The sequence below is a fragment of the Thermobia domestica genome, chromosome 13 (genome assembly GCF_964235325.1).
Source record: "Thermobia domestica chromosome 13, izTheDome1.hap1.1, whole genome shotgun sequence".
NCBI lineage: Eukaryota > Metazoa > Arthropoda > Insecta > Zygentoma > Lepismatidae > Thermobia > Thermobia domestica.
The window spans coordinates 219,952,875-219,980,197 of NC_137466.1; the positions used below are offsets into that span (position 1 = coordinate 219,952,875).

Sequence of the window (27,323 nt, forward strand, 5' to 3'; positions counted from 1 at the left end):
ACCTGATACCGCGCATCTATAAATTTTTCACTTTTATATAATCAATTCGTGCTTAAATCATGAAAAAAAACTGTGAGGCAGGCACGTAACACAGAGCATTTCTAAAGATATAACTAGATAAACCAAAGTACAATTTCTGGGCCCAGGTTAACAACAAAGTAATCGAAAACCAAAACAGAAAGGAAAGTGACCAATGGATTTTAAAAAAAAAACTTAAGAGGGACGACGGTGAAAGAACGTAATCGAAGTGTCGTCAACTACGAAGTCTTTGTTCATTTATTTCGGCGATAGGTCAAAATGTGATGGAGGACCCAATCATTATCTACTTTATCCATGAATCGTGTCTTGCAACGTCTCAGCTGGTAATTTCAGATCAGAGTTGTACGTTAAATAAATCGTAAGCAACAAGTTCAAAATCGGGGGGGGGGAGAAGGTTGAAAAATTAAAAAAAACTTGAAGAAATGTAGACAGAGAGAGAGATAGAGAAGAAGGAAGACGAAGAATAGGGGCGCCAAAGACTTAAGTGAGAAATAACTAACGCTACAAAGATAGAAGTCGAATTTCACTCTCAACAAAATCTATAGCCAAAATATTCTTAACATGCCAAACGGGGTTCGGCTTACCAAATAAATAGCCGAAAAAGCTGTCTGCGAAGATGAGACAAGTCTGTGTCCACGATGGGATTTTCGGAAAGACAAAGGCTTTAGGGAAATCCCACCACTCACCGTATCCGGTCAACACCCTTGCAGACCCCGAAATCCTCCGGAAGGTTAGAGACGGCGTTAATTTAGGATTTCAAAAGAAAAAAAATCATCCGACCTCTTGGAAACTAGAAGATTCCAGAATAGTAATGAAAGTAGAGTAATAGCTAAGATATCCCTAATTAGTGATTTGCCAAAATAAAAAAAAATTAAATAAACTGAATTTTGGATCGGTGATTTCTATGGCCAAACCTCACCGATAGCTCCCCTTCGCAGAATGCGCTAAATTCTGAGGCATCGATTAATTTCCAACACTATCTAGTTTAGAAACTAGGAAAAGAAAACGAAAATATTCAAGGGGGAAGAGGTCGATGCCCGGGTACGGGATATATAAATTTCAATAATTAATTGTTTTGCTTCTGTACCCCTGTCCGAACCGTCGCCTCCATGAACATTGTATGCTAGCCTGAGTAGGTAACGTGAAGAAAAAAAATCTCACGGAGTGGTACATTCTATTTTTAAAACCGACCAGAAGATATGATTCACTACAGCCCTGTTGTATAACTACTATTGTCTTTTCATAATTTATTATTCAATATGTCTAATCAACGATTATATGATGCTACCCATTCTATCAGATGGTATTACTATGGTTGATTATTATTATAACACATAAAACTACAAAGCATTACCATAGTCCGAATATATATCGCCCTCCTGTCCGAGTGATATCATGGTGCAGGGGTCAGAACCCGAGATGTTTTTAGCTACACGTATCTATTCAATATCTATATATATCAACACGCGGCGAAGTATTCACTGGGCTACTATATATATTTAACTATATGGGTGTCCTATCTTCTATATTCATTTATTACAATATTCATATACTTTATATTCATATTCACATTAATATTCATATCATTCTTTTCATTTGCTACGACGCTATATCTTACAGACACCCTGTTTCCTCTATTTACGCCCAGCCTATATACACATTTCATCATAACACTTTAAAATCTATAATCACTACAAACATTTCCCATTCCGATCACCGCACGACAACGTCACTCGAACTCAAGACTCTTCACCACACACACAATACTATGTAATACCTGGTAGCTTTATTAAGAACGAAAGAAAAAAAATCCTATGTATGTTCACTGAAAATAGAATTATCTGCGATAATGTTTAATGTTTATAAAATTCTGCAGCAACAATAAACTTCTGCAGCCACGAAGAAAAAATGAACATCTAATATAATTTCAAAGCGAAGAACTAGCATCATATCGCCCGACTTCTGTTAAAAATTTACGTATTGTTTATTTATTTAAATATTTAGATTTCTAGACTAGGCAGAATGTTGAAATTTTCGGAATATATTAATTTTGGGTCACTTGACCTAACTGTACATTCATATGGGCTGTGAATTATACCTTCTAGGTTTTATTTCGGAAAGAAAGGTCAATTTCATGAAAACTAAATCACTAAGCATCTCGACAGAAGAATGGCGGTTAGTACTGACTTTTGACACTAGGGCTAGCGACGATATAATCAACCCTTGAACAACTGAATATGACCTTGTACACGGAATTATTATACTACATTATGTTCACTTTTAAATATTGTGTATGAGTTCACTTAATGACGGTATAATAAAAAATTTATCGCATAGTAAATACTACACTGTCCACATTTAATTATCTCACACACTCTTTCATCACTTAACTACCACTACCACTGATACTACATTACAAATATACACATACTACTCAAACTACAAGACACATCATGCCAATACACACCAATCATCACTATCATTAATACATGTTATACTAATAAATATACACAGAAAACATTCATATTTTACCATTTTAAATCGGCTCGAAAGGAAAAGGAAAGAAAGGGACAGGGCCAACTGGCCCTTGTATTCACTGAATCACATTCTTAAGTGTTTAATCAATGCCCCCGAGGGGACGTATCGAAGTATTAGCTAACAATAGGACCCCTGCCCTGAAGGGGCAGGAACCCGGAAACAAACTAAATGTTCAACTCATCCCGCTGGAAGCCGTACTCCCAATTTGGGAGTCAGATAGGAGCCCCTACTGTAAATTTACACGTGCATTATTCTACCTATCTTAACTACAAAGAAATTAAATACCGCCATGTATGTAATAAAAAAAAAAGAAATCACTCGCTAACTACATAAACAAATCTATAATGGACAGGTCTTGTAACCCTCAATTAGTAGGAAAATTGGGAGGTAGAGATATCAAGGGAAACACTGATCTTTAGAACCGGATTTAGGAAGAAAAACAGAAATCACAATACTTCGGGATCCTGTCCATAGCCATCGGTGGATGCAATCATGGCGTCACTATCTTGCACTTACTATTCTCAGTTTTTTAAACCAGTGTTGTTCGAAAAATTTAATAGTTTATGGCTCCTTGAGACTTCCAGTGATTTTTCATGTTAATAAAATCCAAATATTACCTGAATTTTGATGTTTACCACTGCAGGAATCAGTCCATTTACGAAGCAAAAAAAACTAATGTCGTCGACCACAATTTCAGGCATGGAATGGAATAATTGCGCCCTAATATCATAGCGTGGGTTTATCAGCCAATCAAAGCTAAGCATTTTGGCGGAGGGGCTTTGAAACGAATAAAATTTGGTAAAATCTGGATTAAACTAGATTTTAGAAGGACCTAGGTATCTAAAAGAGAGGTGAAGAGAGGTCCTGAAAATTCTGTCGAATTTTAGATTGGTTATTTGATCTGAAAGTTCCGTCCAATAGTAGATCTATATTTTCGGATAGCACTGACACCGTAAGAATTGTAATAATCCATTTACACATCCATATACAAGACTTATAACTAATTTAAAATATAAATAAAGATATTGATTCCCAAAACTATAATTCCCAATAAATTTTTTTTACAGTTTTTCCATGTTAATTTGAAATAGAATAATGAACAATATTACGAATTATATGAACAGCCAGAAATTTTTTGTTAAACGTCAGGTACAGTCGGTGCAAAAAATTTCGGGCACCCTCCTATTAAAACATAATCTCATTAGACTGTAATGGCATATTACAGTTCTGGTGGACAACAGTTACAAACACTCACTGGCTCACTTCAAATTTAGATTTGAGACTTGGCTGTTGTCTGTATGGTTACCACTAGCTCACAATTATGTCAAACTACTTTATAAATTTCAACAGACAACTTAGGCAAGTTTCAAATCTAAATTTGAAAGTGATTCCTTGAGTGTTTGTAACTGTTATTCACCAGAACTTGGCGCTCATTTTTGTGATTTCAATTCTTGGCGCTATTTTAACCGATCTATTGTTCGGTTACGTTTACATTTATTTATTTATTTATTTATTATGGACGACATATAATACGTAACAATATTCTGTTACTACTTGATGTACGATGAATGATCATATTTTCTATAGTTTTCTGTGTGTGTGAATGTGTGATTACATTTTCCAGGATCTGCGAAAAACGAACAACTGCCTAGCTGGCTTCACTCTGTACAATACATGGAGCTGAATATATAAAATACTACTGGAGCGACCTCTCACGGAAAGTCTCTATTGTACACAGTGATGCCACTTTTGAGCTGGTTTTCAGTTTACCGCAGGCCCTGGAAAATGTAATCGCACAAACAGAAAACTATACAAAATATTATCATTAATTCATTTATTATACATCATGTAGCAATTGAACAGCATTACTTATTAAGTGTCGTACATGGTATAAATAAGAAATAAATAAATGCTTCCAGCAGAAAATGGGTAAATTACCTACACAAAGCGATAAACCGACCAGCTCATCCTTTCATATAGCAACTTGCGCGGTACTTCATTCATAGAGTTTCTAAGCAGGGGGTAGGGGGATTCATTCTCGAGATTTTAAAAAAATCGCATCGTGTTTCAATGTTATTCTGACGACAGCAAAATTACTTATTCGACATTAGAGTAAAATTCTTCCCCAATTTTTTTATTCCCCCCAATTTTTTTCTCGATGGCACAACTTGCGCCATTCATCCCTCCTGTGGGCGGCCCTTCTCTCTTAAAACGAACCAACCTTTTTTTTCATACGGCTACTTGCGCGGTACTTCATTCATCGAGTATCGAAGCAGGGGGTACGGGGGTTCACACTGGAAATTTTTTGAAAATTAGCTTCTCACAATCGTGTTTTAATGCTATTCCGACAGTAAAATTGCTAGTTCGAAAGTAGAGTAAAATCCCCCCCAAAATTTTTTTCAATGGCGCAGCTTGCGCCATACATCCCCCCTGTGGGCGGCCCTGCGGTAAACGACAGACGATTTTGCGCAATAACATAGGCAGTTCTAAATATCACAGTTGTCTTTTCAACACGAATTTCATTCATAATTAACACGAAAGCCTCTTACTTTCTTACTCTGTGTACTGGAATTACTTGCCTTTTAATCGTCATGAGCTTTTCCTTTATTAAAATATAGTCTAATATCCATTTCCTTATGTTCTTGTTAAGGTGCTTGTCAACGAAGAAACTACTAATTCACAACTGCAGTGACTGCTCCTAATAACTGTAAACGTTTTATTATTATTATTATTATTATTATTATTATTATTATTATTATTATTATTATTATTATTATTATTATTATTATTATTATTATTGTGCTACTCAGATGAAGTATGATAATCAGTGGTATCAGCTACAAGATTTTTCTTCGGGAAACAATTCTTTAAACAAGACCAGCATAGCTCGCAACAATAAACATACTAAAAAAAAGTTATGAATTGTTACTAAAATATGGAGTTGAATTATTGTACTTTTAAATCGATTGTATAGCCTAAGAAAGGTGGAAAATATCTTCCCAGGCTGGGAAGATAGAATTAAATCTAGAGACAGGGAAACCAAAACTTAGAAGGGGGGAAATTCCCAGGCTTCCCTGGCTACAAATAAATCCCTGCTTTTGGCTCCCCCAATATTTAAAGGAAGGGTCTTCGCCCCCCTCCATATAATCCAGTCGAGGAAGAATTAGCAAAGAGGAGGAATAATTTCTATCGTAAACTTCGTCATATCTTTAATTCAATATTAGGAACACCCTTCTTATTCGGTAGAAAATGCCGTTTTGAAAACGATGTTTTTAATAGAGCGCTGAAGCTTCAACCAACACTCTGGCAGCACTGGTATGAAAAGTAAAGATCAATGTGTTAAGCAAAGTTGCAGTGAAATTCTCAAATTTTGAACTTGAATTTGTTTTAATGCCTTTAAGGGAATTTGACTTAGGTCGTGAATTTCCAAGGAGTAGTGGACCGAGATATGGGGGAGGGAAGGGGGCCTTCATAAAGTAGTTGACAGAAAACAGCTGAATATGATTATATATTTATTCATTGTTTGGGCCCCCCAATATTTTCTTCCAATCGGCGACTATGATCGCATCTGTGGTTATACTGAGGTAACTCTTGCTTTTTCCAGCAGTCAGTATAGTAGACGGTTCTCAGTATTCCATCTTGTCTATAGTTTTGTAAGCGCGTGAAGTGTACGTTTTTAATTAACTTACTGGTAAACTGTGTTAATAATTACATGTACAGTACAGTGTTGGGAAGTAAAGTAACGCAAGTAACGCGTTACTTGTAACGCGTTACTTTTTAAGTAACGTTTCCTAATAACGCGTTACATCTTTTCCAAAGTAACTGTAACGGTAACGCGTTACAAATTTTTAAGTAACGTACCTAGTTTGCGTTACTTTTTCCGCGTTACATTTCGGATGAGTAACTACAAAATATGTATATTTCTTTCGGAAACAAATGTTTCTTTCCTGTAAGTGAATTTCTCAGAATGAAACAATCGAGCATGAACTACGTATGTCAGTGACCGACAGTCACAGACACACAGAGAAACAGATAAGTTCGTAGTGCCACTTGCTGTTTTTTGAAGATGAGGATAGCCTTAGGGAAATCACGTGTACTGATTGCAAGCACCTGGAAGATTTTGTCGTAGATTTTGACAGCTCCAAATCAATACATTCAGTGAGTGAAATAGGAGTGCAATGATACTGGTAGTCTATTTTATTTTGATTGGTGTTGTTTTTATAAAGATGGAGAACGAAAATATTTTACTGTTCGAACATTTGAATGAATGCTTTTTTCTTTAGTGCTGAGGATGATGGTGGACAGAATTTAAAAGTAAATTGTCTGAAGTGCCCCGGCGGAAAATATTTATCAACAGCTAGGGTGTCATAATTAACGATTTACAGTCAGGGGTTAATATGAATAAACTGTGTTCTGATGAGCAGGCCTACTTTATTACTAGAAAATAGTTTGCTGATGGTATGTAATATTGGAGTTCTTTCAGATTAGTTTCAAGTCGAGTCGAGTCAAGTCGAGTTTCGAGTCAAATCAAGGATAGTATCCTCGAGTCGAGTTCCGAGCCGATTCAGTTTTTCCCGTCGAGTTTCGAGTTCAGTCGAGTTTGATAAATGGCTCGTTCGTTTTAAGTCGTCTTGAAATCATGGCCTGATTACACTGGAAAACGAAAGCCATGAGAAATGTAAGCTAAACAGTAATATGGAATACTTTTAGTGTTGCTCACGAGAAGGGACACTGCTCGCATCTCGTCTCGTCTCCATAGCGAGATCACAAGAGCTATTTTTATAACAAGCTCAGCTCGGCTCGACTCAACTGAGAAGATGGCTCGAGCCGGCTCACTTGAGGTGAACCATCGGCTCGAGCTGGCTTGGTAGGGATGAGCCATTTGCTCAGTTCGGCTCAACTGAGCCGAAGGCTCTAGCCGAGTCGGTTGGGTGAGCTGTTGGCTCGGCTCACTTCTTGGTTCGGGTCGATAGTGAATGAGCTGTGAGCCGAGTTGCTCGAGTCGTTCACAATTCTAAACTCGGGCCTAGCAGTTTTGAAGATATTTGGCCAGTGCCCTATAACGCTTAACAGTGTTTGGCTCGAGCCCGAATACTCAACCTAGACCCTCAACCCAAATTCAGAAGTTCGTGAACAATGTCCTTCACTCCTAGACTTCACGACTACCGAGGTTGGTAATCAACTAGTTTTTTAGTATTCAAATACAAACCGTCCCTTTCATTTTTATATACAGTGTTATTATAATTAATTAATTAATAATAATAATAATAATAATAATAATAATAATAATAATAATAATAATAAGTTGTAGTATTGATAATAATTATACTGTCTATGTAATATACTTGAAAAAGTACTCGAAACTCGACCTCAATTCGAGTCGAGTTGGAGGAAATTTTTCGAGCCTAGTTCTCGGTTCGAGCTCGGTTCGAGTTCGTTTCTAGTCGAATCGAATTTCAAAGAATACTCGCACGTGTCCATCCCTACAAGTGACACAGTATGGCATTTTATCAATGTTACATTATATTGAAATGTTCATATATCAAGTAAAAATTTGTCCTTGCATTTACATAAAGCGATTCTGAACGTGCAATAATAATAATAATAATAATAATAATAATAATAATAATAATAATAATAATAATAATAATAATAATAATAATAATAATAATAATAGCGGTAGTAATAGTAGTACGGAAAATTGAAGCCATATTTTTTTTCATATTTTTAAAGTTTCGGACCTAAAAGTAACGCGTTAGTAACGCGTTACTTTCGAAGTAAAGTAACAGTTACTTTTGGGGGGCAAGTAACGCATTACTAACGCGTTACATTTTAAAAGAAAGTAAAGTAACTTGTAACGCGTTACATTTTTACAAGTAACTTACCCAACACTGGTACAGTACATTGCTCATAGCTAATAAATACTAATAATTTATGAAAGAAGCAAAAAGAAATTACAACCTGATAGTATTTCAGATCAGTTTCCAGACATGTTTTCGGGGTGGCACTGCATCCCCCCCCCGGAGCACTGAGAGTGTTCCCCGGAGGGGACCAAAATAATACGTCTATAACATAATAATAAATAGAAGAGTACCAGCAGTGCCCCCCCCTTGGAATACTAAGTATGCCCCTCCGGAACACTTTTTCTGAAAGAACGACTGTTTTAGATGAGAATTACTTGGAAATAGCTGGAGACCTGTTAAGTCCTTTTATAGACCATCAGACCATTTCTTAGATGACAGCAGTCAACATAGCGGGAAGAAACAAAAGTTTCAGTCAATCGACTGTAGATGGTGTTGGTCACGCGAGATGAGGTCACAAGTAAGATTTTTTTCGTTTCGTCTCGTCTCGTGGCGATTTTTGAAATACCTATTCCCGTCTCATTTGATGAATTTATGTACAAAATTTATGCTTTCATTTTTTTTCTTAATTTCATCTAGAAATTGTAAATCAAACTCGAGGCCCGTCTCACATACCATATCACTCATCTTTATGTTGTCCGCAGTTTACTCAGACTGAACTCTAAAGAGAAAACTCTCCGAAATTTAGAATTTGGCACCACTTTTCCCCGAAATCCGTAAATTTGCATTGTATGTGATTTCCACGTTCGATAGTGCGAAGCTTACCAATTTGAACAACTTGTCTCACTTAGGGAAAGAAAGATATCCCAAGACATTCGATTGCTCTCTGTTCTGAAAAATTGGAAAAAATGAAATCTTTGAGTTTTACGTCGCACGTTTATGTCGGTTAGGCTAAAGGAGACGGTGGTGATAAGTAGTGAATGAAATGGTAAAATGAAGAAAGTGGGAGGAAACAGGAGAACCCAAGGAAACCGACGCACACGGTGTTTGGCCACCACAAAGTCCACTTGGCGGGGGCTGGGATCGAACCCGGGACCCCAAACACCAAAGGTGAACGCTCTGTCACTGAGTCCTGAAAAATTGGAAGTGTCATGTTTCCAGACATCCAAAAGTTGGTTGCAGGAAAAAAAAAGTCTGATTCGGGAAACAATATTTTTGCCTCTACTGCCTGGATTGTCTTACCTTCCTTCATTTTTTAAAGAACTATAGTATTAGGTGAGATTGTATTTATATATTCACCCACTTCTTAAATTCATCACTAACAATGAAAATGACTTTTTTTTTTCTTTCTTGGGGCCAGCACTGTTGTATACTGATGTCTATTTAACCCACAAGAGTTTCTCCTCTTCTACGTAAAAGTCATCAAAATCTTTCTCCATAATGAGAGGCTCAGGAAGGCTGTGATATAACATTTAAACCATTATTATTGGAGTATATTGTAAGGCAGTAGGTAGAGCAATTTAAACACAGGATTCGTTTTTTCCCTCAACCTTTTATTAGAAAAGTTTCTGTTATTAACCAATATAGCACACAATCACTACAAGTGTGGTCCTAACAGCAATACAAAAACCACTAACTAGATAGGGTAAATAGGTGTCCCAAGACCAAGACAGCCAAGGTAAGGATCCCCGCATAGTTCCACGCAAGATGAGTGGAGGTGGGTTAGGATTCTGTCAGAGCTCCAGGCAAGCTAAGCGAGGGGAACAGACCAACTGAAAGTAATGTCGATTGAGACGTTACATGGTGTTTTAATCCCTCATCTGGGTAATGGTGTTCCTCTTCCATTACATGACCAAGTAGTGACCAGGATTCCTGTGTCTACTTCATCTAGTAATTTGTAGTAGAATAAGAGATAGTTTTGCTTATAAATAAAAAGCACGTGTTACAAATATAAACCACGTGCACAGTATTACAATATTGTGTAATGACTTACTTATCTTTATTTGACAAATGTTCTTCAGTGGTGTTTCTACGATCAATTTATACTGTGTTCGTGTAGCAAGACCTAGTATTGCCTACGAGACTCGTCGTCTTCAAAACGAGATGGGAGTTGTTATATTTCTGGTCTCGTCTCGAATTTTAAAAATGGCACTTCTCGTCTGGTTTTCTAGACGAGGCCAGAAATTTCTTGTTTCCTGGGGAACAGTAATTATAGATAAAATCTTTTAAAAAATCGTTCTTTTATTTCAGTTGCTCTACTTTAAAGGAAACATTGTATATCCTACTTACTTTCTTTTATTAAAATATGTCACCATGCGCTTAAGCTGTTTTAAATATACCCTCTTATATTGAAAAATAGCTCGCATCCACATGTGTTTGAGAAGTCCTGTATCCTTTACATCATGGAATTAAATCAAACCGAAAGCGAATCTTCTTTCGTTTGTTCAAAACTCTATTTCAAGACAAAATATAAAATTTATTGTAAGTACGGTTGCACTCGTGTAGCAAGGGCGCCGATCCCGGGGGACCGAGGGGCCCAGGCCCCCAAAGCTCATGTGGGTCCTTCTATTGTATTTGTGAATATACAATATTTGGCATAATTTGAGTGCAATTTGTCTTTAAATATTCCTGTATATACCTTCTGCATCTGAATGGACCCCCGCAAATTTACAGAGAAATCGGCGCCCTTGTCGTGTAGCAATACCACCTTTTAGAGAAACGTGGTGGCCACGTTTCTAATACAAGACCCTACATGTTACGGATTATATTGTCTATTTAAAACAAGGGTGGAGAAAATCAATAATATATAGAACGAAAATAAACGTGAACACATTTGAATACTCTATAAGATGTGTATGTGCATTAAAATCCCAATTATGGAGCATACCTTCTAATCTATTGTTCTAATGTGCTCTAGGTTTCTTGTGCACAGAAGATTCATCGTCTCCTGGCAACTATGGCCTCAAAGACCAGGTTCGAGCGCTGCAGTGGGTCAACCAAAACATCGCGAACTTCGGTGGCAACCCTGACAGTGTTACGATTTTCGGAGAAAGCGCTGGCGGCGCTAGCGTTCATTTCCATATGATGTCCCCTCTCTCAAAAGGTAAGTGTTCATCACATTTCACGATCTAAAATGCTTGTGTTCATTTTTTTTCACTAAAAGAATGTTCTATTTCTTTTCATCTCCCTCAACATCATACTTAAATGAAACTACTTTTAACATTTTAATTGGTTGGCTGGAGTGTATTGTCCCCTTTCAGCACCGAAGCTGTATGAAATGTAGATCTATTTCAACCTGGAATACAAATTGCCGTAATGTGTTCAAATTTGAAACCTCTTTCACTCGAAGTCGAACCCAGAACCTCGTGCACGAAAGCCGCGCGCTAGCAATTAGACCAGCAAGCAAGATTTTAATCTTTTAAGACTGCATAGAAAAGAAACACACTGACCAGCAAAAACATTAAGACCACCCGCTACTCTTTGAACGAATTTATTGGACTGACGTAAGAGGCACAACAGAACCGCTCGCCAGATGGTGACAGGGATCTCACTTGTTCAGCTAGTGTGGTGTTTATGCGTAGAATGGGGAAGACTGACGACATAGCAGAAATTGACAGGGGCTCGATTTTGATGCCCAACCATCTGGGAACGAGCATCTCGGAAACAGCGTCCCGAGTCTCCTGCACTGTTTCAAATGTCAACACTTCGGGCACACCAGCATATCGTGTAATGCGAGTGCTGTTCTTTGTGTGAATTGTGGCCAGGGTAGTCATGGTGTCGAGCATTTTGCATAGAACGACCAAACTCTTTTGTATCAATTGCAAGGGCAAGCATTCTGCTTGGTCTCTGGACTGTCCAGCCTTTCAACATGAGAAACGTATCCGAGAGCTAATATTTGTTGAGAAGACCTCTGAATAAACTGAAAGCATCCCTTCCTCGTTTTCTGTGCCCTTTGCTACTGTTGCAGTTATTTCTTGTAAATCTGTGGCAACTCAGGTGTCCGATGTTTCCACCCAAACAGATCTTGTTCGCGTTCAAAGTCCAGAAATTCTTAACCTCGTCACATCGAGGAACGAATCCCCGAAAATCCCACGTATTTGTTTTAGTTGTGGTTTTCGGAGAACTCTAGTTCATCGTGTTCATCTTATATGGCCGGCCTAAAATTTAGTCAGTATATATGCGAGCTCAATGATGCGGTTCTTTCCCCGAAAATAGCAAAATCCACACCTGTTCCTATGCCACCTGTAATTTCTTTGAAATCTGACAAGGGTGCAGGACGACATGACGGATATTGAGTGCACGGTAGTCAGCTCTAGTCAAATGGTAATCTTTGTTCCTATTATTACCATTTATTGTTGTTACACATTTTATCTATTGTTACTATTACTACTCTTTATTGTTACATTTATATTTTCTCTATTGTTATTTGTTATTGTTATATACTTATTATTCTATTTATTTTATCTCTTATGTTTTTATTTATAATTTGCGGCATTTGTTCCTTATATTTTACTAAGTTCATTTTTAAATTTTATTTAAGGCAGTCGTGAGGGGGACAAATAGTTCGATGCTGACGTCTCCATTAAACCTAAATCAATCAACCCTGTCAACTGGAACAATATTTCTGTAAACTAGTTCCAAAGATAATGTTTGTTCTTTTTTTTATGGCTGTTCAAGGGCTTTTCCACCGCGGCATCTCACAGAGTGGAACAGCGCTCGTCAGCTGGGCAGTGGCCACCAACGCCCGCCAACAGGCTTTCAAACTGGCCGAATTGGTTGGTTGTTCTAACGAATCTTCAACCAGCGTCGTCGAGTGTTTGGCCTCCGTCCCTGCAGAACAAATGATCAGCATGGACGTCCATTTCAAGGTAAATGCATTCATCTTGTAAACTTATTGCATGGAACACATATAGAAACATCTGTTTGTCTATTTGTCCCTGTTCGTATTTTTGTTTAAGAGTGACATGATCGGTCCTCACTACTAGATGTCAACAAAACAACTTGCTACAACAATTAACTACACCAATGAATTTCCGAGAAAATTTTATATGAATTTGATGCATCACATGCACCTATTCCCATTTGAAAAAACGAAAGTTGAATCCAAGATGGCAGCCGGAATGGGTAACACGTGTCAGAGAAGCAGTACTTGATCCAATTTGTTTTGCATATACCCGCATTCATATCCAATTATATGTAAAGAAACTAAAAGCAATTTTGTTAGCGAGCTTTATAGTAGTGGTTGATTGAATTCCGCATATATGAACACTCATAAATATGAAAATTACCCATATGGGCCGCTAAAATTAGTACAATACACATTGGGCCGCGGAGAACTTTGCATTTGAATCAATTTTACACGAATCCCGAGGGGACACTTAAGAATGTACCTTATGAGATTATTACAATGTTTTCATCATTTGTGCCCTGCAAATTCGTGACTAGTTCCTCAAACTATGTACAAGCTCTGGTTGACTTTCTTTTGCATTACCGTTGTTTGAAGTTTGAAGTTTGTTTCTTAGAACTTTTGTAATGAATAAATGGATATCTAATAATTTCTCTGTACCAAGATTTTTTGGTAAATTTTCCGATGGAAAGATGAAGCAATTTTGCTCGAAGAGTAAAGAATGTTTCTGGTATTTCACTGACTTTTAATGTTAGTACTAAATACTTACTACAGAATTAAAACGGTAGAGAATACAGATTGTTTCGAGGAAATTTTGAACCAGTTATATCCAAAATACCGTTTAAGACGAAATATTTAAGAAGGAAATTAAAAATACAAATCATAGAATTTAAGTATAAATTTACCGCTGCATAAGTTTAGAGTTCTATGGGAAATAAAAGTTTCAAACGGGAGAAAATGTTAGATATAAATAAAATGAGCAGTGCAAACACGAACAGGAAAAGAATTTTGGTTTTGTGCTATTCTAAACAGTAATATAGAAATAAATTTTCGGGAGGTAAAATAGGACGTTTGAGGACGACCTCTGAGGGACTATATACCAACTATCGATAGGTTTTCAAAATTGACCTCTTTCAAAACATGGGAATGATTTTAACCATCGTGTTACAAAATCGCATTTCATCACTGTTGAAATGAACACAGGGTTCACTTTCGAAAAAAAAATGGCTGTTACCGTCATGTACGTTGTGGTTCGGAACAACTTTTAGTCTCTTATTTCGCCTCTTTTCCTTTTCTTTTCCCAGCTACTTCACAACGGACATGGTCCATACCCATGCCAGCATCTTTGTCATGCTGTGGCCGGGAACGCAGGTGACTCGGATGCAGGCAACGTAAAAGACATTATACTGAACTGTGTGTGATGAAATTATGCAATAAATTTACAACAAATTATAAAACTAAGATTCAAATAATGAATGTATAATATCACTTAATAAACATACATGTTACATGCACATCAACCAAGAAAACAAATGAATTAACAACCTGTTGCTTATTGTATCAACGAAATAGGTGGCTTGACATGCAAACTAAACAACTCACGTCATTCTTCGGCTAGCCAATAATGCTGTTCTATTACTGTCCTGGGGTTAGGTCCCAACTGCTGCTTCCGTGATGAGTATCCCAAGCTGGCGCCACACGGTAATCCCTAGTCCATGGGGTTATTGAGACGTTTTATAACACAAGTCCACTTATCGTTAAGATTACTGCGATAAAATACGAACTATCCCTTTTTAACACATACAAAAACCCATTAATTCTGTTTTCACATTCGGCGTATTAAAAGAAAATGTTTATATGCACGTAAATATATAGTAACGCTATGATTGTAGGCAGCATGAACGCTGCTTTCGATAAAATGCGACGAGCACAGGAGCAAACAGCGACGTGGAGGTAGCCCTCACAAGGGTGCCGGAGCACTGAGGCTTTGTCCAGTTAGCTATTGTGTATAAGAACTTGAGGCTGGAGCTCCCCGCTTATGACGTATAGTGTTGAATTCAAGCTCTTTGGCTTAAAAGATGCGGATGCTTCGAATGGACCAGCGAGCGATGGGCGATAACAACATGTAGGTGTTATTGCAAATGTCCCGTTTTCTGGACTCAGAAAAGTGTTCACAAAGGGAGTCGTTGTCTCCACATCGTATGTCCATATATAGCCATGAAATCGGGCTGAGACTCACCAACACAGACGAAAAGACATACCAAAGCGATGAGAGAAGAGTTTCTAGAATGTTAGAGAATATACGAGGCTTGGCTAATAAAGTTCGAAATTAAGTCCATTTTTCCCAATATCCCTTTTAAATCCAAAAAAAAAAAAAAAAACTGAGCTTTAGGTCGGTGATATCGCTTTATAATAAAAACTTTACCTACAGTCTACTGCACTGATACCGGTTCGAAGTCATGATGTTTCTTACCTGCCTGTCTCCAAATCTGATCTGATATTATTCTTTTTCAAAATGGTAATATATTTCAAGAGATATATACAGTCTTCCCGAGCAGTGTACTTCTGCACAACTTTGGTCTGGGAATTGCAGATGTTCCTCCTGGAATGACGATCTCTCTGTGTAGCTGGGATCGAACCACGGATATCCCGCTTCAATATTGATAGCAGATCAAAGCTCATTCATGGCTAAGCGGTTATCGTACACGCCTTTGGCGTGGGAGACCCGGGTTCGATTCCCGGTGGGAGCTCATGTGGTTCAGATTCCAGTGTTAGTCAGTATGTCTCGTCTGACAGCTGTTGCTGAACTCTTGTTGCTGAAAGGGACGTTAAACTCAAAATCAACTCAACTCAACTCATTGATAGCAGATCGAAAAAGTCTTCTCTCTCTCTTTTTCTGTGTGTAGAACTGATTAGCTTCAGGATGTTTTTGATATGTGTGCCTTTTCCAGAACTTCAATAAGATGTTTTGGTCAGTTCTGGTATTTATAGATGATCTTCCAAACAATAGTAAAGTTACTAGGTCCTATCTTTTCAAAATGGCTGAACCAAGTCTGAAGCTGACGGCAACCACTAATTTCACAAAAATTCGAAACAGTTTATGGTTTTACGGTAAACAAATACGTCACTGCTTGGAAAATTGCTTTAAACTATTATTAAGTTTAAATATTCTCGAAATAACAGCTCAAAATTCATCTTCTTTTAAAATTATTTTTACTAAATTTTATTCTTCGTTGATGACCCTGTTCTGACTAGCATAGAAGCAAACACTCGAATCCTTGAAGAAGCTGAAAAAGGACATTAGCTTGGCTGGCTTCTCCTCGGTCGAAGGAGGTTCACGACCTGTTTAATTACAAGGAATTGTACCCTAAGATTTGCTAAGAAAGTTAATTTGGATTATTTGACCAATCAAGAAGGTAAATATCGAAAGAGGGACCAATGAAATTCTGACAACACGAAAAGGATTTCAAACGAAAGAAAAAGTAAAAAAAAAAAAAAAAAAAAAAAAGAATTATGACTAAAGCATATAGAATTTAATAAATATTATCGTTTCATATAATAACCATATTATTTATTAAATAGAGTATGCTGTGGTCAGAATTCGTTTTCTAGTTTATGAAAGAAAAGGGACATAGAATGGGGAAAATGTTACCATGCCTCTTACGTGTAGAAATGAAGTTAAAATCGAAATTTCGAAGATGCGTGCGGTTATTTTATCTGAATTTATACTTCAGTGATAAATTTGCCATATCCAACCATTGTCAATTCGACCAAATGAGCAAACAAAAAAAAAAAAAAAAAAAAAAAATCTTGAATTCAAAGACGAAACGAAAGATGGTTTTAACTTAAAGATATTTTGATCTTTAAACAATGGCTTTTGGATCAGTTTAAAAGCGTCGCCATGTTGTTCCTAAATTGTAAAAATTTTAAAATGAAGAAAACTAACATTCCTAAGTAGTAAAATTTAGAAAATAGTAGACATACGACCTTGAAAAATTAAACGGGGAAGAATACTGTAAAAATAAATTTAAACGAAAAGAAACCTGAAATCACAAACGAAGTAGTTAATCGTCTCATATTCTTAAGTATTAGTGGACAATTTGATAAGCCAATAAATAACATTCAAAAGACAAACTGCAGATTGATTTAAATAAGTTAGCACCTCTTTGCAGATCTTTCGTTAGTGCATGCAGAAAATTTGGGTATGCAATTCATCAGGTCATGGCCGTTGAACCCTCAAGTTTTCCACTATACAGCCTATAAGAGCTGACAATAATGATTGGCCCATTTAATTGTATTTTGTGGATATTACATGGCCTAATATCAAAATATAATATTTTTCTTTCTTATTGACTTATTTGCAAAAAAAAAAAAAAAAAAAAAAAAAAAATGTGCAAACGAGCTTCGGTGAAACTATAATAGACTTCTAAGTTATTGACATAGGGAGATGTACCACTTCCAGTGTTAATGAAGAGATATTATATATGTAATTAGCGTTTAACAGAAGAAATATTGTCCAAAGATGATACATACCAGTAGATAGTATAAATCTTGTTGAACTGACAAGTAAGGTTTCCCAGGTGATACACGCCGATTTTAATCAAACTTCACAGGTTTGTAGAACAGCAAAAAATAAGCGACACGTATTTTTTATAGCGGCCCATATGCATATTTAGGCGGTATAATAGGGCTGTCAAATTGGGACAATAAAGCATACTTTAGTTAATAGCGCGAAAACGAGAAGAGATAGCCAACTGTTGTAAACGAGCAAGTTGTCATGACACGATAAACATTTCAATAACACATAGCGCTTCCACGGGGATAATCCACAACATCCGCAAATGGACCAATCAGGGATGAAAAACAGTCACAGAGCTTTATCTATTACGCGGAATCCAAATAACGTAGGTAAGAATAAAGAATGATAAAAAATAAGTGATACGTGTTTTTTCGTTTTTGCAAGATGAGACAAAAAACGTAAATATATGCATCGTTATCTCAATGTCGAAAGATTGGAGAACTGGGAATATGAAGATGTGAACGCCTGTATGAGAGGCAACCCGTCAATCAGTGGTGTAGAACTGGTTGCAGACACGCCAGAAGAGAGACATTGGCTCAAGGACATTGTAGTGTAAAGAAGCAGAACCAGAAATGCGGCGAAAACTGGGTATTACCTGCGAGTGTATGTCTACGTCAAACACGGAAGCCCTACAGTGTGGAAGTGGGGGCACAGTTGTGTTTTGAAACTAATAGACGGCCGGTTGATGGCGAACGTTTGTGCATCCTATACGTGGATATACGTGTGTTTGTGTGTATATGCCATGTAAAGATACCGGTAGAAGTCCTGAACATATGAACCCGTGTGTTGTGAAGTAGTCAGCATGAGGTGTGTGTAAATGGTATGCTATTGTTTGCAGTGTTGTGAAAATGATGTATGTAAATCCACACAATGTGCTGGATATGTTAATGGACACACACAAAGAAACAAAACGTGTTAACACTGTAAAAACAAAATATGAAATGGAAATAAAGGATATACTTGTTGATGTCCTGGAAAGTTTCTGGAAAGGTTGTAATACCGAAGTAGACGTTAAAGATGATCTGGTATTTATTGATAATGATGTACATGAAGTCGCTTCTTCACTCGCGAGTGAAGATCACAGAAAGCAACGAAGACGAAGGATTATCACAATACAACGTCGGTATTGCGGAGAAAGGGAGCACCAGCGAAGCTGTAGACACAGAATATAAAGTGAAGGCAGTTCAGTTTTGGAAAAGTGGAAAGAAGAGGCGTCTGTCGTTTCAAACTGTGAAACATAGGTTCAAGTTCGTCAAAAGTAGGAAAGATCTCTATAAATGGGAAAGACAGTTGCATGACGGTGGAACAAATTATGAAAAAGGGACGCATATTGATGCAATCGTATATGAGAAATTTCATACTGCTAAATGCAAAAATCTTATAATTCATGACACAGACTTACGACGTTGGGCTATAGAAGCTAGTCAAACAGTGGGATTCGACGGGCTTAAAGCGTCAAAGAAATGACTATGACAGTTTAAAAGGCGTCATCACATCATATCACGGAAAATTACAAATTATGTCACGTACAATAGTGCAGAACAATCCAAAGATATACATGATAATGCTAATAGGTTCGTGCAAAGTTTTCGCTCATGTATAAATTCTCATGGCGCGGAGAATGTGTATAATACAGATCAGAGTGGATTCAATTTGGAATTTCATTCGGGTAGATGTCTGGCAATGCGTGGAGAGAAACAGGTCTACGCAAATGTTCAGTCTCTGTCTGCGACGACACACAGTTACACGATACAGCCAATCGTATCTGCCAATGGAAAGCTACTGTCGCCTATGCTCATCGTCTAGAAAGAACCTCAGAGAAAGTTCGGGCCACTGGTACAACAGAAAATGCTTCGACCAGAAATCTTGCTGATTTGTGCATCGACATCCGGCAAAGTAACCAAAGAAATAATCAAATTATGGTTTCAGCCTGCGTACCTTCCACATGTTGGTGACCGGAAGTTCTATTAGGCTCATGTCCGATTTCAATAAGAATCATTTGTATGACGAATATTAACTACAATTGCTTATATTCGTTCCATACAATATTCGACATTACGCTACATTCTGTTAAATAGCAGCCGGCTATGGTTCAACATACAGCATGTTACCGAAAATAGTGCTTGTGTAACATATTCATGTGTTTTGGTTTAAATGCATGCTCATATGCATGTGACTATGAATTGTCTATTTTTGTCAACCTGTTCAATTGTGTTCAACATGTTGTTTAGTATCCCGCAAAGGGCGTATTTATCCCTACAACGGGCTTGTTGCAAAACAATATCAATGTTTGTATTACTACCCTATACGGCCGATTCTTACAGGAAAGGCTTGATTTCGTTTACTGCTGGGCGGCTTTTGAGTTACTGATTATGAGCATTGAACTGTTCGCAATCACTAACTACTAATAGATATAACATATAAACCATTGAACAACAAGACCAGGTTTGGTATTTCTCTCTCGAGCAGGATTCTACCTGTCACCTGCAACCAGTTTTACAACACTGATTGACAGGTTGCCTCTCATACAGGCGTTCACATCTTCATATTCCCAGTTTTCCAATCTTTCGACATTGAGATAACGATGCATCTATTTACGTTTTTTGTCTCATCTTGCAAAAACGAAAAAACACGTATCACTTATTTTTTATCATTCTTTATTCTTACCTACGTTATTTGGATTCCGCGTAATAGATAAAGCTCTGTGACTGTTTTTCATCCCTGATTGGTCCATTTGCGGATGTTGTGGGTTATCTCCGTGGAAGCGCTTTGTGTTATTGAAATGCTTATCGTGTCATGACAACTTGCTCGTTTACAACAGTTGGCTATCTCTTCTCGTTTTCGCGCTATTACCTAAAGTATGCTTTGTTGTCCCAATTTGACAGCCCTATTATACCGCCTAAATATACATATGGGCCGCTATGAAAAAATACGTGTCGTTTATTTTTTGCTGTTCTACAAACCTGTGAAGTTTGATTAAAATCGGCGTGTATCACCTGGGAAACCTTACTTGTGAATGAAATGTTTTCCAAGTAACCGACAAAAACTAGACTTTTGTAATTCTAAAAATTGAAATATACATTGATCAAGCATTTATTTTGACACTAGCGAGACGAAAGTATACGAGACCTTTAGTCAGATACAGCACAAAATTTTAGTTTTTGTTTAACTATAATTATTTACTTTCTGAGATAATCAATCGAGCAGAGCGGAAGAACTTGTTTCAAGCAAAATATGAGCCGTTCCTTTGAGGAAATAGACAAAAGCTGAAACGTTTGTTGCTTGTTGCCAACACTAATCCATAACTTTTACTGTGCGGCACTACATTGGATTCATCAGTGTTTCTCTTGTGATAACGGTAATAGTTACACAGATTCGCCTTACAGTTGCGTCCACTCTACTTGTTAAAATGATTTTTTTTTTCGAAATTAATTAATTCAAGTTCGTTGGTATAAGAGACATCAGTGACCGTTTTAGGTAATGTTCTCTGTTAGTTATCAAATTCACTTAAGTTTTTTATTGAGTTGTTTAGTTCAAGTTTTAACCTGTAAAAATTCATCATACAATAATTTTTTATTTCTTCTTCAGGAGTGGGACATGGACCCTATGATCCCTTTCAAGCCTTGTGTGGAGAAAGGAATTCCGACAGAAGAAGCGTTTCTCCCTGGACAACCTCTGGAACTACTAAGACAAGGAAAGTTCCATGCTGTACCCTGGATAACAGGAATCACCAGTGGAGAGGGGGCTCTCAAAGCCACAGGTGAGTCATATGCTAATGCTGTTGAAATATTGCCTATCATATAGTGAATCTAGCTACTCTTTATACACTGAATGCTCACTGAATTGCGACTACCCCTCCACAAAAGGAAGTGTGGCCAGCAGCCGAGCTGATTACATGACCTGTTCTTTCATTTCAGAAAAAGAACACATTCGAATTGGCTTGTTACTGCCAAAATAGTTTTCAGTCTGGGAAAATAGTTGTCAAATGAATCATGTTGTGCTAGGCTTGGGTGATGAACTAGGAAAGAACATTGACTAGTTTAGTGAGTAGCATTTTGTACTTTCTGCAGAATTATGCAGAGGAAGATTAATATCGTTCTTTAGTTTCTCAGTATTTTGAAAAAAAAAAAAAGCGAAAAATGAAGAAGGAATGATTATTATATCTAAGGACTGCTTCCACCATCACGTTAGGAAGTTTTCCTATCATGGTAGCATGTTTTAAGTTGTTATACTTGAAAAAATAAGCGTACTTTTCAGAAACTCAGTCTATCTGTTCTGAAGGTAATTTCTTTTAACATGTAAAAGTGACAGTTGCTTTATGCTAATAAAAAAATAGTTGCATCCATGGAGACATCTTGTAGTATATTTCTTTCCTAAGCTGCGGAAACACACGAAAGCAGGGACAACATCACTACTTGCTCCGTAGATCATTACGCTCGTCAATCATATACAACAGAGGCTCCCAAAAAAAAAAAAAAAAAAAAAAAACTATTGGAGATTTTTTTCTTTCTACCTGCTTTCAGATATAAGTCAATCTGTTTTTTTTTTTTTTTTAATGTATTCTTGCCTTTAGATATATAAGGCTTTCGAGTACAAAAGGGAGTCAACAGAAGTTACGTACAATCTGAACACTTACAGATTACATTTAAGCTGGTCAAGTAGTAATACCACACTGTCCTGTGGCAACCAGTTTTCGTTCGTATGTGCACAATTTGTGGAAGTCTTTCCCTTAGAAAATAGAGTTATAAATGGACGATGCATTTTCAAGAAACAAGCCTTTGTTGATTTTGCTCTTACTAGTAGTGATGACTCATATGAAGATGTCATCTGACTGAATATTCGTATCGTATTCGATGATAAACGACTTTGATGGCAGTGGAAATTTTGAAGAATATGTTCCAGTTTTTCTGCTAATGAAACACGTGGATCTAACGTAAGTAGTGGAAATTCTCCTTTACTGCCACCAAGATCCTGCGTACATACTTAAGGAGAACTCGGAAATCATCTTCCACCTCATCGTCCACAAACGGCTGCCGTTACCATGATAGCCATTCGATTTCTTAGCATTACATACAATTTAAATACCACATCGATAGTAGACACTTAGGAAGAAATAATTCGCACAGCAGACAAGTGAAAGAAAAATGTGTTTTTATGTTGTGAACAGTCTGTAATTACTGTGCACTTCATTTTGTTATGTTGTAGTTATTGTTCTATTCACTTTTGTGCAGCATAAATCTGTGTGTGTGATTATACGCACCACAGTTGTTCAGTCATGGAATTTAGCAACATTAATAAAGTATTTCATAACAGATATAACTATCCGTCTGGGAGTTTTCCTTTTACTCATAATGAATTAAATTTCATTTCGCTTCAAGGACCAATCAGCGCTTTACAAGTATAACTCTAGTTCCTGAGAAGAAATTATTTGCTTTATAAGAGTAGAAACCTGTTAAACTAACAACTACAATTGTTGAGTAGCGCTTTAGTTTAATAGTGTTTGTGAGAATTGTGTAATTGGTGTTATTTCGTTGCAGCTGTTTTCGACAACCCTCTGCTGGTGGAGGAGCTGAATGCAGACTTCAGCCGAATCGCTCCAATCTCCCTGTTCTACAGAGAAACGTCTCCGCAGGTGGACGTGGTCACTCAAAGACTCCGGGAGTTCTACTTCGGTGAAGAACCAATCGATTACAACGCCATTCAGAAAGTGGTTGATGTAAGTAATCAACGGAGTTGGAGATTTCATTTGCTTAAACTTTTCATCCTCAGATTAGCAAAGAAAATCTTTTCAAAATGGTCTTTTTGCAATGTTCCTGAAAACTTAGCTAATTACTATACAGTTGTAAACATAGAGCTATGACTTAAGGGACATGCGATAAGTGCAAAGTTATGAAAAAATGTATGTTATTCAAGCAGTTCTTGAGGTTCAGCGAACTTAAACCGTGAAATAATTTCACATCTCCTACCTTGTTCCTTGCACGAGGCTCTCTAACAATTGCTAGATCTTATGTAGGATATTGGTCCTCATGGTTTGCAATTAGTGATTGCAAAAGTAATATCAAAGAATATGTTGACCGAACTTGATTTCAAGCGTGCGTTCTCCAGAAAGAACATCCCATCATTTATTAAATCGTTTCGAACTCGCGTTTCCAGTTGCAATTTTATTTCTTTGAGAGAGGCTACGATAGCAATTGAGCTGGTTGACGAAGCGGCGGATTGCAACATAAAACAGAACGCCTTGTTATAAAATATTTTTCCGACGAAAAGTCAGTTACTAACTGCAAATCAAGGCACATAACATGGTTTATAAATATAATATATGCTACACTTGTATTTAGTGCTTGCTAACTGAATTGATTTCTGGGAAAAAGAAAATTAATTTTTGCAAAGGTTGGAAAAGGTTATTTTATAAAAATTAATTTTAGGTTTTGATTTAGAAACTGTAATCTGTACTTTTGTTGCTTCAGTATGTTCCTTCCCACCATGGACGTTGACTCCGACAAGGCTTGACCTTCGGTTTGCGTCACACACCACATAACGTGTTCTCAAAAATACAGCACGTTTGCAGTTGCACGAATAGTATCCGATTTTAATTCGTTGTGAAAGGACGCTCCAAAGGTCAGAATTTTGCTGTCTATGCCTTCGTCACGGACCATGGCAGTTCAGAATTTAGTGTATATATCATGTGTTCAGTTCAGACATATTTAGTGCTGGAGTAACAGCAATTAAGCTTATTCTCAACCATGTCTTCAGCTTTTGCTATTTGTTTGCTTATCTGCACCAGCTTGCAAATGTCTTTAGCAAACACGCGCTCATGCCATCAACCACAACAAGGGTGCATCATCATTGTCTGTTGCGTGTCTGGATGTCAAGCTTCCGACACAGCAGCAAACCGCGTACGAGTTGCTCCCGATCAGCTGTCTCCTGTGATCTGATCTCTGTAAGTATTTTGCCCAAAGTATGCACTCCTACTGGCAACCATGTCAGCGAGAAAAAGTTCCATTCTATTAACCCTATTTTGGTCAATTGGCAAACGTAGTCGCGTGGGGCACTTGTGATCGGACACTCTGATTTCATACATTCCTATTTAGAGAATTATATTAACCATTCGTTTTGTAAAGACAATATTGCACCATTTATTATTCAGCACATTCGTGTAGAATGCTCAGGTTACGGAAACCCTAGAGAGTATTACGACTGTCTAACGATATTACTAAATTTGGGGAGGGGAGGGGGCAACCTGTTTTCAGCGATCGTATTCTCGCTTTTATTCGTTAACATTTTCTGAGGCTTTTGTTTTTATCTCTTAATTGTTTTATTAATTGTTTTTTTTATTATTCTAGCCTTATTATGAACGATATGTGTATTTTCGTGACGGGGACAAATAGCCTCCAATTAATTAATCAAACAATGGACACAAGTATCCTTCTTTCGCACCTTTTTTGACAAGCACAAAGTGCCTCAAAAAGACAAAGAAAACACTTCTGCATGAGGAAGAGATTCCCGAACGAGAACAGCTATATTATCTTGGATTCTGAAAATATTTAAAAAGTAGGAAGATTTTTTTGTGTAATCTCGAACTCAACACAGAGGGTCTTATGCAGAAGGTTCAAAATGTTTTTCTCAATAAGAAATACGTAATTATGATCTATTCAATGCTAACCGTGCAGCTTATGTCAAAGTGGTTTGAGAAGTAATGCCAGCGTATTTCCTGAGACATTCCATAATTTACGAAATATCCAATAAGAGTTAAAATTTTTGAAAGTAGTCTTATTAGCATAAAAATGAAAATAATCTTGTAAACAGCGAAACTAGTTTTATTCGCAATCTGAATGTTGGTTATTTTAATGCAATATCATTAGAAAGATGTTTTGTGTAGTTAAAAAATTGCGTTATTCTAGTTAAGTGGTCTAAGACAATAAATATGTAATGCTTGTTTTAGACACTAAAATATATATGCTAAATTTACCGTGTTTGGATAAATATTAGTAGGATTAGATGGGTTTTTACTTTGGCTGTTTTTTTCTTTTTTTATATATAGCTGTACACTGACGGCTGGTTTCTGACGGGAGCTGACCAAGCAGTGACCCTCCACGCCGTCGACGGACGAGCACCTGTCTTCTATTACCTCCTTTCCTATCGAGGATCCAGGAGCTTCAGCGCCCTCTTCGGAGACGCAACCAGAGACTATGGTGAGAGCATTCTCAAGAATAGTATTTAAATCTCTCTTGAATTTTAATATTTCAGGTATGAAAAAACTCCATAATCATCGGTACTGACACCTTATACAGAGGTTGATCTGTTTCCATCTCAACAAACTGAAATAGTTGTTTACCTAATATATTCCATCCTCCCACCATCGATCATGCGTCTTGTGGTGACCATTGCATGACATCAGGCTTTCTTGTATCTGTTATAATTGCACTCCTCCTTGCAGACTGTCCAGAGATCCATTTATCGTGTGAACCATATGTGATGAAACACGCCGTTTAAGAAGTCCAGAAATATACTAATCCATGGTACTAGTTTCTGGACTGTTAACGGGAATATCCTTCAACGAAATAGCATGGATACCAGATGCAACTGGTACGCGTCGATAGAAGACCAGCGATAGTTTGGGCATGTGACTTGAAGCTTTATCCTGGAGCTGTTCCAGACGGCAGGTGTCGTCTCCGTACAATGCTTGTATTTCATTTGCGTAAACTGGGGATAAGATATGTTTTTGGTAATAAGAAACATTGATTTTGACATTTTTTCGATCTTATGAATCTTGAGCTCCCCTCCATAGTAAATGCTAGTACAGAACCAAAAAGCTTTCGAGAAATGCTCTTTCCTTTGAAGCAGAAACATACATTGATGTGTTTCATGAATACCTCTGTACGTTATGACCCAAACTTTTCCACAGCTACTGAGTAACATACGTGCTTCGTCTACTATCACAACAAGTTTATAGCGGTCACCAGGTAGGTGGCGCTTGTACAGTCTTCTACACTTGCTCTTGCGCTCCGCGATATGCCGTGGTGTTAATGTTTGACTTTGGCCTTGCGGACAATTTGCACTCTCAGCTTATGATGGATTCCAGAACTGAATATTGATTTGGCCAGCGGTGACCACCCCTTTCAACCCAGCACTTACCATTCTCCCCCAAGCTTACCATTCTCCCTCCCAAAAGTGTGTGAAAATGCTTGCCCAGGTTGCCCCTAGAAAAAATATAATGATTTGTTACAATGTCAAATGCACAGGAAACTACTTCATTCTGTAGCCTGTACCCTCTTGTTTTTAAAACAGAATCAGCCTATAACTACTTTATGCCTCCTGCTATAATTTTGTCCCTTCAATCAAAACAGATTGTATAGTTTGCTATGATAATTAATTATTTTAAAATATTGCTCATACTACCGTAGTTTCTACTCAACAGCTACTCTTCCTAAAAGCATCATTATGCGTAACTTAAGTTCCA

At 37.3% G+C, this 27,323-nt stretch overlaps 1 protein-coding gene across 1 annotated transcript in view; it reads left to right on the plus strand.

Annotated features, from left to right (window-relative positions):
• Positions 1–27,323, plus strand: part of LOC145667977 (uncharacterized) — a 132,677-nt gene that overhangs the window by 36,794 nt on the left and 68,560 nt on the right. The window contains exons 4-8 of the mRNA XM_081735402.1: positions 11,296–11,481; positions 13,056–13,246; positions 21,452–21,623; positions 23,401–23,579; positions 25,905–26,055. Of these exons, the coding sequence (XP_081591528.1) occupies positions 11,296–11,481; positions 13,056–13,246; positions 21,452–21,623; positions 23,401–23,579; positions 25,905–26,055 (879 nt within the window). The remainder of the gene's footprint in view (positions 1–11,295; positions 11,482–13,055; positions 13,247–21,451; positions 21,624–23,400; positions 23,580–25,904; positions 26,056–27,323) is intronic.